Here is a 14,027-nt window from a genome sequence, read left to right as displayed (position 1 = left end):
CTATTCTAAATAATCTATGACAAAAAATATCGAATATCGTATCCCCCCACCCCACCCCAAAAAAAGAAGGAAAAAATGAATATCAAATAAGGATGCATAACCATAATTTTTTAAAAGAAAACTTGCGAAATATAACTATTAATACTTGCAAATAATATAAAAATAATCAATCGATATAAATATATGATTTTTTTTTAAAGTTGTGTCGATTTGCTTTAGACGTGCATTAAAAATAATCTGATCAGAAACTTCGTTTCCGTCTTAAGCTATATTTTGCATAGTAATGCATAATATGTCAGAATTTTGAAAGAAATTTTAAGAACACCATGCATTTTCTTTATCCATTCTGCAAAAAAAAAAAAAAAAAATTAATTCATGGAATAGTATAAAAACGAGTGATGTGTGCTTGCAAGTGACTTAGCATTAAGATGTTTCTTTAAATGAATAGTAATGAAACGGATTTAAGACTTTTTTTAAACATTGCATTATGCTTATCAGTATTCGAATTCGTTTCAATTTCATTACTCCATAACTAGTTTCCCTTTTCAACCGCCTGTAAAATTTCAATGGATATTTTTTTCTCAAAAATAATTAATTTCTAAAAAATAATTAAATTTTATACAGGTTTTTTTTTAATTCATGAAAAAATATAAAAAATAGTGATGTGTGCTTGTAAGTGACTTAGCATTAAGATATTTCTTTAAATGAATAATAATGAAACGGATTTCAGACTTTTTTTGAGCGTTGCATTATGCCTATCTGTAATGAAGTTCATTTAAAATTTCTATCCCAAGCAAACCAAATTGAATTCAATTTCATTTCTCCATAACTAGTATTTTTTATCCGCTTATAAAATTTTAATGAATATTTTTTTCACAAAAATAATTAACTTTTTTAATAATTCGAGTATAAATTATGGATAATTCAAACTATGAATCATACTTAAAACATATCTGCTTTTTTTCATTATTTGCTTCATTTCTCTATAACATACATTCATAAAAATTCCAATTATTACATAAATTCATTTTAATAGTTATATTATATAAGTTGAAATCGCAAAAGATATTTGTTCATATATGCTTAAGATTTGAAAAAACAACAACATTTATTTACATTGAACTGCTGCTATGATTTATTCTTAATAATTTTCCTAAACCTTAGTGCTTAAATTAATGTACAAAATTTGTAATATTTTGTGTAATTTATATTTCATAATTCAGCTTTTCCATTGCTTGAATTATAAGCCAAGAAAATAATAATGAATATTTTAGAAAATAACATAACATTTGGAAATGAAAATGAAATTTCTTGATCTTACAAATCAACAAATCCTTTATCGAAAAATTACGATCATGAAAATTTCACCAGAATTTAAAATATTTTTGTTTTCTCATTTGATGCGTAATTAAGTGAATCCTGTAATTTCTTCATACTCCACAAAATATATTTCAATCCTATATATAATTTCAATTTAAATTACCTAGAATAATGGAATAAGTTATAAAATGAGCTAAAAAAATAAATATTTAAAAGTTCCAGTATCTTATTGAAATTATAACGTTTGAATATCACCTACTTTAATTACACACTCAATGCATACATTCTAGAGTAATCATTTGAAATGCAAATATTAAAGCAGATGCAATTAGTATACGATTACATGGATTGATTTGTTCTCAATATTCCATTACACATTTAGCACATGTATGCTTAGCAGTAATAACCTTGCGTTTAATTTCTCAATATATATTCGATTCTCAATCTAAAAAGTTTCCTTTAAATTATTCTAATTAAATTTATGTGAGAATGCTGAAAGATTCTAACAATGCATAGAATTTATTTTTGATAATTCTATGAATTGCATAAAAAGTGCACGCGTGCCCTTTTTAACCCCTTTAGCAGGGATTATGGAATATTTAAACATTTTTTTTTTATATTTAGTATATTAATTAGTAGTTGTTCAAACTTGATGTCCCGTATGCCAAATACCAAGTCTGAAGGGGTTAAAATTTATAAAAATATTGAACAATTTTAATTGTATACTATTTATATTATATATCAGGATATACTTATTACCTTCATGACATAATTTAATGGTGATCCAGGAATATATATAAATTCAAGAATCATGTCATATTTCTCCGGCAATAGTCAAGTAAATATGACTGTTTCTGCTGCATTTCACAAAAATAGAACGAAGGATTTTATTATCCCTGTCAAGGATTTTCTTTTGTTATATTTTGGAAAGAAATAGGAAACTTTTCTGCTTTATTACCTTTCATGGTATATTCAGATCTCGTGGCACATATAGAGGTTTCGTTGTAACGATTACTTAATATAATTACATATTTTTAAGTTCCAAAATTTTATCAGTAAAAATGAATTTGAAATTAAATTTTCCTCGATTCGGGGTATATGAATCTTAAAATTAAAAGAAGAGAAGCTTTATCAGTTTCTTACACAATAAAAATAGAAAAGAAAGTACAAAATTTTGATAGTTAAAGAAGTGTTTAAGTCTCTGCAGTTTGTTGTAATCTGATTACATTCGATAGTCTATTCCGTCTATAAAATTTAATCAGATTAGTTGCTAAACATTTCAAATTTTTATTTAAAAAAAGAACTTTGATTAATATCGAATTAGTTTACTCAAATAGAGGGGATTTTAAAATCAAAACATAAATTTCAGCTTGTCTCCATAATCTTCTTAAAAGATATAGTCTCATTCTTCTAGGGCTGAATTTTCTATCAATTGCATCGCCTTTCTTATTATACCTGCAACTGGGTCACAAAAGTTTTAACTAGATAGGGGGAAGTATTAATTTTATATTTTGGTTCTTTTCAAATTAAACTAAATACAGAGTGTGCCAGAATTTCGTGCAAACTACAAAACATCATAACAAGAAAAGTAATGATAAAAAAAATAAGGTCTGAGGGAATATTTTCAAAGAGATTTTAGATTTTTTTTTCCTCTTTCAAAAATAATTTAAAAAATAACCGACTGATGGCGCTCACACGCCATACTGAGATGATTTATGCAAATCAGGAAACCAGAGCACATTAAATTAACACAGCGCTTTTTATTTTAAAGTAAAAGGTGTTCAACAAGACCGCCATCACAAGGTATTAAGCAAGCGAGACGGGAAACTACAGATATTCGATTCGGACATACTAATGTTCGTATCAATGCCACCAACGACCCGTCGAAAGGCATCTTTCAGTTCCACCAAAGTGATTGGAGAGTCCCGGTAGATACGATATTTTAGGTATCCCTGCAACCAAAAGTCCACTGGAGTAAGGCATGGCGATCATGAGGGCCACTTAATCTTACATCCTTTACTTATCACTCGCCCCTTTGTTGAACTTTCCAGAAGGAACGTCTTGACGGAAAGAGCAACGTGAGACAGGGAACTATCTTGCAAGAAGGTGAAGCCAGATAACGCACGTCTTTGCTGAAACCACATCTTTGCTGCAAGCACAATATAGCTTCGCAAAAGCTTGAGATACCATTCCGCGGTGACGGAACTGCTTTTTCAACCAAATACAGGACAATGCTGTTCAAAAAAGAAAGGGCCCGGATTGAAGGACACGGCGAAACCACACCAAACAGTCACATTAGGATAATGTAGTGGTTTGATCGCGTTTTACGAGGGTTTGATGTCGCCCAGATACAACTGTTTTGCGCATTGATGTCACCATGCAATCAAAAGTGAAGCTCGTCTCTAGAAATGATGTTCAATTCTATGACATCTATGAAAAAAATGATGCTCATACATTTTAAATTTTATCTCCATTTTGAATATTTCTAAAAATGGTCAATAGAATATGGCCAAGTGTCATTTTATGAACTGGATTTCTAAAAATGACTTCAGTTTGTCAAAGCACAAACTATAAGCATTCTTGTCCATGATAGTGTTTCAAATTTTGATCACCACAATCTTCCAAAAATTGAAAATTTAAAACGATGTGGTGCATCAACATGTAATCACATCTACTAGAGCATTTAAGAGGGTGATTGTAAGATTTCCATGATTTCCGTTTCCATGAAAATTTGTAATATTTTTTGAAGCAGCAGCATAAGTGTTTATACATATCTTCTCCTATAGCGAAGACTATAAAAACATGCATAATCGGAATCAACCATGAACCATCATTTACTTTTCATCAGCGAAGAAATCAAAAATGAAATTTAAAAACTTATCAAAGTTTCAGGTTTTCTTTAATTATTTCCAGCCCATTGTTAGCATTTATGAAGAAAACGGCTAACTATATTGCTAGTGAGCCTATGACAAAAATACAATAATGAATATTTTTTTATTGAATATTGAAAAAGTTGTCCTCAAATAACAGATAAAACAGCTTCATCTAAGCAGCTTTATGTAAGCTACTGAAGAATTATATTCTACCTTTAATATCTTGTATGCAATGTTGTAATGAAAATTGCCAATCATAAGCAATTCCTGTGGCAAGATATTAAATAACGTTGTTTGTTGACTTCGTTTATTGTAATGGTAACTGAACAAAGAAAAATATACAGAGATAGTCAGAAATATTTTTTTTTATATTTACTTTAGCCCATACAATAGTGAAATATATAAATGGAATACATTTTATTTTTACTTATAATGTAAAAGATATGACCAAATTAATGAAATAATCAAATTACTCGTGCTCGTCAATATATACCATATACAACATTCAATGGAATATTATTTTAAGTTCACAGATATACATACCATTTTTCAGAATGTTATAAATTCTAAATTATTAAGGAGTTCTATTTCATAGACTGCTTTTTTATTGTAAAATTCACTTTAGCAAATAATACATGTTGTGTAATAACTAATATTTGAAATAGTCCATGTCAGATGTTGAAAATATTCTAAGGACCATTATAAATAAATAAAAAAGTAACAGCATTTTTATTTATAAAACCATGAGAAAAAGCATGTTAATAGTATTTTGTTTCAACTAACAAATATCATTTTTCATACTCTCTTTTACTCAGAGATCTAATCAATTTGGAGATTTGAGCCAATTCTACCACAAACTGAATGTAATTCCAAAATGTTGAATTTTAAATTGACGAATTAAGTAGAGTAACACGAGTTTTGCAAAGTTTTCTTTAGAGCGTTATTTATCTTTTTTTATGGCGCTTGCTTATTTCCCCTTTCTCTTTTTACGATCACATAGGAACCTCTGAAGAAATCGTGGTACGAGGCAACTAGCGTAGTAATCCCCCATGGCCCAGGTGAAAAAGGCTCTGCTTTCTATCTACCCCCAGGATTGGAGAAAACAAAAGAAGAACTGTATAAAGAAAATGGCTTTAACGCCTTGGTCAGCGATTTTATCTCCTTGAACAGGACTTTGCCGGACATCAGACATTCAAGGTAAAAACATAAAAGTGGAAATACATATTTCAGCTGAAGTTTTTTTCGGATTATTATAAGATAAGAGATTGGATTTCTAATAGAAATAAATCATATTAAATGAAACTAGTTTTGAATATTTGAGTTTTGGTAGATAAAATATTCGTTCATTGAGTTTAATATTTTTAAAGATATTTTTCAAAACTGACAGAAATCTTTAAGAATTTTCTAGTGTATACGTATACCTAAATATATACTTTAAATGTTGATATTTTTATTTTTGATAAACGAATTGCCTGAATTTTTTCTAAGTTATATATAAATCTTTCTTTATTGAAATCTGTATTTTTAAAAATACTGTTGTGTCGAAAAATAATAAATTGGAACCTGCAATAAACCGAGATAAACAAAAAGTATTTAGGTTTTAGTTGCATTATCACAAGTGAAAAAATTAATATTTTAACCTAATGTTAAACTTAGTTATATGCAAATATATTTACAAAGAATTATACAAATATATTTTATAGTAAAATCATAATGTTCTATTCAATTAAAATAATAAAATTTCACATCTAATAACGCGTGAACAAGATAAAATTTCGTATTTCTTACTACTTATTTCTTTCCGGTCAATCCAGTGTTATATACAGCATTTTTTTTCAAAAAATAAATATTCTATCTTTAATTTAATATGGTTTTATCTACATATAAGCATAATTATTACAATGCAGATTATACAAATGCATTTCAAGGACATTCTTAAATCTGAGCTACTTAATGGTACATTCAAATGGCCGAAAGAAATCTTTTTAATCAGATTTAACATTCAGTAGACTTAGTGAAATTGTGCTACAAGTGCCTAATATTCATTATCCAATGGTAATGATTTTATATATCTGTATAAAATAATTTATTTCATAAGTTAATGAATTAACTTTTTTCTTTTTTGTAAAATTTCAATTTCTTAGTATTTTACGAGGAATTTATCATAAAATCAATTTCCTTAATCATATTTAAAACCTTTATGAACGAAACATGCATGCTTAGATTGCCCTTTGTGTTGTTTCATTAAATAGATTATAAACAACCTGTCTACTTAATCTATAATTAGTTATTTAGTTCCCATAATGTGGCCCACCTACAATCTATGAGGTCAGATTATTCTGTGCGAGTCATCTTGATCAACTGGTGACACAGACAGGCCAGTGGGATGGATATTCCCAGTGATTGATTGCACTCTTGTAATGGAGAGCTTTGTTGATGCTAAAGGTAAAACGTAACATGGATCAATTTTGAAATAAAAGTTGGGGCCCATTTTTTCATCAATAGATGTTAGTTTTAAATTGTGATAGGTAAATTCAAATTCTCACAAATTTTACTACAAAGATAACTAGAATTTTAGCAAACTAAAATCGAATTTCTATTTGATCTGGGTATTTTGGAGGAGAAGAAATAAATTTTGGAATTTAACCAAAAAAACATTTTTTTATTTCAGAGAAAGGGAGATCTCATCAAAAGGGGAAAAGCAAATTACATGTAAATATTTTCGACATAAAGAGTAGAGTTTTGAAAAAAGACCAAAAAATTAAATTTATGTTTTTTTTTTGTTTTTTTTTTCATTTTTATTTTGTTATTAAATTTTATATTGCATCATTATAATTATTAACGTTTTAACTTCTAATGTTTCATTTTTACTTATATCAAATTATAATTTGTTTCTACATTTTTCACATTTTTTTTTGTTTTGTATTGCATTACATATTTTATGATTTCTGAATTTTATATTTTGAATAAAATTTTCCTTCATATTTTTAGTTTTTTGAGATCTCTTAGTATTAAGTGTATAAGATAGTCTTGAACTATATTTTCTCAGTTTACTTTTGTTTACAAAAATGTATAAATAAACATGAATATGCGAGTATAAAAAATTCATACATTTATATCAGATTTATTACCATCAAAAATTCATTAGTTGCTCTGCATGTGTTTTAACCCTTTTGTATCCAAAAGATGCAGATAAATATTAAAATTAACCTCTTAGACGACATTAATGTAAAAAAAAAATATTGATACATATTTATTTCGAGGATATGTTTTGATTATTTATTAGGAAAGAAATGAATACAGGCATATATTGAAATAGAAATACAATCCCAGTTGGAATGTTTGGTTAAAATGCTAATTTCATTTACTTCTTATTTTCCCGTGTGAATTACAATTTATTTAAAATTCCAGTAAACAGCTATTTCTCAAATAAAGAAAAAAATATTAAGAATGTTTTATAAAGAAATAAGAAAGCAGAAATTCAGGACAGATCAATCTTTTAACTTTATATATCAATTTAAGTCGAAGTGTTGATCTAAGTTATTGACATGTTATTTAATATTACGTAATCCAATCTTATTAACTTTATATTCCTTGCACAGTGATTCAGAATACGAAACAATACATACAGCAAATTTATGTATCAAACGGAATATTCATTAATCATGACCTTTAACTAATAATTCAATTATTGAAGACTTAAACCATCTTTTGATTATTTTGAAACGGGGATTTAATGTTGAAATAAGAAAACAACTTGTAAAGATGTCAATAATATTTTATTTAAAATATAGATAAGTAAAAATTGGCATTCTTGTTTTAATTAATATAAATACAAATACAGTGTTGCAGTTTCAAACATTTCTTGTGATTACAAAGTTGGTAAGTGAAAGAACATTAACTAAAAACTCCAGTAATAAAAATAACCGCAATACGTTTTCAAGTTATAAGATTTGCTTCTTATTCTTATTTTAAAATTTTCCTTGAGTTGAAAGGAACAGATTTAAATTATTTCTTTGTCAATTATGCATAATATTAATTTTTGAATATATTACTTTCCAGCTGTAATTTATTAAGTATGAAACATAAATTTACTGAAAAAAGCCGGAAAATATAGTTTTTATTTAAATATATTTATATTTTCAAGATCTCTCTCCAGTGAAGCCTAATTAAAACTAACTTTATATGTAAAATTTCACAAAATTTTGTGAAATATTTTGAGTATTATCCTTTGCTTTAATCTCACTTTCATTTGTAACTCGTCATGATATAGAAATATAAAATGAAAAACACAAATATTGCAGTCGTCAGTCACTCTAAATTTAATATGCATGCAATTAATAGGACACAATGATATTAACAATCTTAAAGAAATTTAGTAAACTTAAATGAAGTAAAATTCGATTCAAAAACAAAAAACATTATTAATAAAATATTTCAGCAAATAACTGCAAAAAATTTGAAACTTCCAATTTTATAAGAATCATAGTAATATCGACTCTCATTGTTTGAATACAGTGCACATATAATCTTTCATTTTAGCATTTGTATTGACTCGTAATAATATGGAAATATAGAATGAAAAACACTAATATTACAATCGTCTGTCATTCCATATTCAACTTGCATACATCTAATAAGTATGCAATGATATTAATTATTCTTAAAGAAATGTAGCAAACTAATATGAAGTAAAATACGACCCAAAAACGACAAGCATTATCAACAAAATATTTCAGCAAATAATTGTAATGCATTTGAAACTTCTAATTTTATAAGAATCACAGTGATATCGACTCTCATTGTTTGAATAAAGTGTACATATAATCTTTCATTTTAGCATTTGTATTGACTCGTAATAATATAGAAATATAGAATGAAAAATAATAATATTACAATCGTCAGTCATTCCATATTCAACATGCATACATCTAATAAGTATGCAATGATACTAATTATTCTTAAAGAAATGTAGCAAACTAATATGAAGTAAAATACGACCCAAAAACGACAAGCATTATCAACAAAATATTTCAGCAAATAATTGTAAAGTATTTGAAACTTCTAATTTTTTAATAATCATAGTGATATCGTCTCTATTTGTTTGAATACATTGTACATACAACTTTTCTTTCTATCGAAGAAAAACATACAGAAATGGAGGACATATTTGGATACAATGTATGGTAGTTAAGAGAGAAAAATTATCGATTAATTTGTTGCCCATAAAAATAAGAAGAAATTTATAAAAAATGTAATGGACACAATCCATCTGTTATGGCAACAAAGCATTAAATAATATAATGCAAAATCGGATTTCTAAGCATAAAGATTTTTCCGGAACGTTAAAATTTCTTTCGGATTCTCACTTCAAATCCTTTTCTTATAAGAAATCCACGTGCAACGCCAAGAGCAATGCAAAGAATCCAACTCTCAAAGGATTTGGGATATATAAAAAAAGAGAAAGGAATAAAAAATAAAAAAAAACTAGGGAAATATAAAAAAAGGTTATAAGAAACCTGCCGCATCAGCACGCGTAATGCGATGGCTTTCAAAGAAACGGAAACTTGAATGAAATAAAAAAAAATCTCTTAAAATTGAAAATAGAAAAAAAAAATGCAGAAGAAAGACTCAAGATCAGAATAGAAAGCAAAAATTATTCAGAACATTGGTGGGACGGGAACTAAATAATGAAAAAATTATCCTTGAGTTCAAAGGAAGAGATTTATCTTATATCTTTGTTAATTATGAATAAATTAATTTTTTGATGTATTTTTTTCGAGCTGTAATTTATTAAGTTTGAAATATGAATTTACCAAAAAAAATGAAAGAAAATATAATTTTCATCATTAATATATTAAAAGTTTATATTTACAAGACCTTCTTCCAATGAAACCTAATTAAGATTTAAATATTCAAATTTTATACGGTTATGCCAAGTAAAAAGCATTTATTTTCCACCCTTAATCGAAGGAGAGCATTGTAATATTTATTCATTTCAATATTTTCTCCATTATCTTCCTGATACAATCATGCCTATTAAACACAAACACAAATAATTACTTTTAAAATGCATTTTGAAAGTTAAAAAAAGCATGCCCTTTGTCTGTTTTGTTCTGAAACACACTGAATTATTCATAGACATTAAGAATCTCTTATTGTTGAATTTTATGTGAACTAAATTGATTTCTCTTTTAAAATTAAGCTAGCTATTATAATTTTTATTACAGACGAACAATTAAAAATATTGATGAGCTTCTCATGATTTGATTTGCAAAGTAATAAGGTGCCTAATTCTTCAAACTGAAAGGGAATTGTAAAGAAAATGAATTTTTCTATGAATTTATGTTTGTATCGACATGCATTATTCAATAATTTATCATTTGAAAAAAAAAAATGGAAATTTTAAATATTAATTCTTTGAAGAAAATAACCATCAGACATCAGTTTTTAAACACACAAAAAATTTGTAATTCTTTGAAAATTCTTAAATCCATGAAAAATTCATAACGAGCATTTCAACATCTGTTCTGTTTGTTGAATATTTCCTTTTGGAAAAATTTTGATTCCTATTTTACAGGCTTTGTTATCAATTTCGTGAATTACGTTAAATAGCTAAGACCTCAAACAAATAATTATTAACAAAGAACTTTGAAGAATAAATTATGCTTGCGTTGTAGTGAAAAGTATTAAAAAAAAATTGAATAGATTTTTTTAAGCAGAAATGTAATTTATTTATTTCCAATTTACTATTAACATACTGATTTGAATCTGCACTATGGAAGCTATCTAGATGTGAATATCATAACGCAGAATCATGGTCAGATGAAGTGGACGACATTAGTGTCGCACCTTCTTCTCCAAACTTTCATACTCCTCAAACTTTTGAATCATAGCTTGATTTTTGAGGGTAGACTCCTATATATGGTAGATGCTTAGTTGAATTTTATATAGAATTTCTAACTAATATTCTCGAAGCTGAGGCACTGTCATCAGCCCAATACGAGAAATAATGGTGGCCTGGTGGTGAGGTCTCGACATCAGACCAGAGGATTCCAAGTTCAATAAAGGAGTCCACCAAACATCAAACGTGTATGCGAACCTGTATTATAAGCTGAAATCACAGCTTCTCCCGAAGTGCAGAAGTTTTGAGAGGAGGTGCTGATTAATATTTTGTCCTCCCTACTTGACAACAAATCAAAGTGACGAATTTCGTCCCAAAATAATCATGTCAGTTCAACAGGATATTATGAGAGCTACTTAGTAAGTGCTAATAAGTCAACGTGAATCTTAGTAAAAATTTAAAAAACAAATTTTCTGTCTTTTAAAATTTAATTAAGATATTTGGCTTGATGCAATTGCACCCAATAACACTCGACTTCAAAATTAAAGAAATGTATTATGGTAGAGTAGTAAAGAAACTAGAAACTGGAATTAAACATGGAAATTAAGGTGGAGAACCATTAATGAGGCTGCTAAATTAGAATTAATAAAATCAAGTGATTTAATAGGGCATTTTAGAGAAAGTTCATTTTATACATATTACTTAAATCATCCTGAATATATAAAAAAAATTTCTAATTTATCTAAACTCAGTTTATCGATCATTTTAGATTTTATTTAGCTATGGCGTCCAATCATAAACTTTCAATTATTCACAAAAATAAAAGAAATGGCTTAGATCTGAATTGGATTTTAGATAAACGAAATATCTGCAAATAAATTATTTGAATTTTAATTTAAAAGCTATTAATATTCTTAAATTTATTCTTCATTTGTTAATAAGATGAATTTTAATTAGACAGTTTGTAGACTTAATTTTAAGTAGACTTAACATGTTTAATAAATAGAGGATTTAACAATAAAATTAGTTCTTATGAAGCCCATTGCGTCATGAAAATGTTGAAAAGAAAAGGCTTTGCTCGATAAGTTATTAGAATCAAATGAATGGGAACATTTTAATTGATATATCAAGCACTCTTAAGTCAATTGAAAGGATAAAGATTAAGATTAAAGACTAATCGACTAATTAAGATTAAAGACTAAAGACAATAATCATATCTGCCAATCTTTTAAAAGCGGAAATATTATTTAAATTTACAATTTAAAAAAAATAGTGGATTTTTTTTTTTGCTTTAGAATATTAAATCATTCAATTTTGAATCATATTCCCAAAAACAATATGGAGGAAAGTACGAGCAATTTTGCTATTTTACTCGTACATACATACATACACATATATATATATATATATATATATATATATATATATATATATATATATATATATATATATATATATATATATATATATATATATAGCAACACTCAAAAATAATAATATATTTTATATAATTATAAATTTTGTGTTCATTATTTGTAAAATCACCTTCTTACCTTTAAACCATAAGTTTTGATAAAAGATATGGAGCATCTATAAAATTTGAGATTTATAAATTTATTCATTTGAATAAGGGGCTGGCTAAACTTGCATTTAATCTGAAACTTATTAAGAAAATCTCAATACATTTAGAATTATGAAAAAAATATTTAAAATTGCATTTAAATTATAGCACTAAAGGGCGTAAAAATTGATTTAAAAATGCTTCTGTGATATTAAATTCACCAATTTTGAAATTCACATGACACATACATTTTACTTTATAGTAAACACCTAAAATTAAGTTCACAAACAACTGATCCAGGGCTGTCATTGAATGTGATGAATAAGAATTCGAGAATGTAGTGAATTAGAGAAATTTCCCATGAAAATATATTATTCAAAACACAAAATATTTTTTGTTGAAATACTTCCTGTTGTGTTTTTGCACAGAGGTCAGATAAAATAGCAACATCTAAATCAACAACTATTTTTACAAAATTTTACATTTTAAGAACACTGGAACATAATGTATGATGCAAATAAATTAAAACCTGGTTTTCCTTTGAGACTTCAAATTTTGATTTCCAATCAAAAGGATTCTCATTTTGAGAACCAGCACAGTAAATTTAAACTAGATAATTTTTAAATTCAATTTTATGCTCATACGGAGACCAAAAAAATATTATGTTTATAACTGTATTTTTAAAACCAATTTCTGAAATGAGATCTTTTATTAAAACTAATTAAGGCATGATATACAAATAATATGAGTCATTTTGAATCTTGATATTTTAATGCAATCGATTTCTTTTTGCTTAAAAAATGCATATTCAGCTTGTTTTGTTTAAAATGAGTTTGGAATTTTTTAATCGGTTTTAAATTTAATTAGCCTGTGGATGAGTGAGTAATTTATCTTAAGTTAACTGTAATTATTAATTCATTAGTTGAAAATTTTAATTCTAAGCTCTTAGAATATTAAATGAAGAGCTGTTATTTAAAGAGATTCAAAAATTATTTCTTAGACGTTGAAAATCATTTGCTAATTTAAGCTTCATAACTGGACTTTTAAATCGCTTTTGGTTTAGCTTTCTTTCTTTAATAAAGAAAACATACGAATCAGAAAATTAATTATTTAGGTTGAAAGTTTTCAAACGCTTGGAACAATTTTTCAGTCAAAGATTTCCTCTTTAATATTTAAAAGTGATGTTTTTATATATATCGCAACACTTTTTAAACACTTATATTTCACTTGATATAATAATCTTATTTGATTACGCATTTTTAAACGAAGTAATTCAACATGTTTTTTATAAATTCATTTATCTCAGTGTGACATCAATATTTAAAATATTATTTATTTAATGCTATTAATATTTCAACATATAAAAAAATATTTTGAGTACGTCTACATCTGTAGAGCCTGTGTAAAAAGATAAAGATCTTCTTTCAAA

At 26.6% G+C, this 14,027-nt stretch overlaps 1 protein-coding gene across 1 annotated transcript in view; it reads left to right on the top strand.

Moving 5' to 3' along the window:
* The window catches only part of LOC129961028 (putative polypeptide N-acetylgalactosaminyltransferase 10), a 295,335-nt gene that overhangs the window by 109,379 nt on the left and 171,929 nt on the right, over window positions 1-14,027 (top strand). The window contains exon 3 of the mRNA XM_056074820.1: window positions 5,194-5,390. Within this exon, the coding sequence (XP_055930795.1) occupies window positions 5,194-5,390 (197 nt within the window). The remainder of the gene's footprint in view (window positions 1-5,193; window positions 5,391-14,027) is intronic.

Source organism: Argiope bruennichi, chromosome X2 (genome assembly GCF_947563725.1).
Source record: "Argiope bruennichi chromosome X2, qqArgBrue1.1, whole genome shotgun sequence".
Classification (NCBI taxonomy): Eukaryota; Metazoa; Arthropoda; class Arachnida; order Araneae; family Araneidae; genus Argiope; species Argiope bruennichi.
The sequence above is the reverse complement of the archived record's forward strand: the minus strand, read 5'-3'. Positions and strand labels throughout refer to the sequence as shown.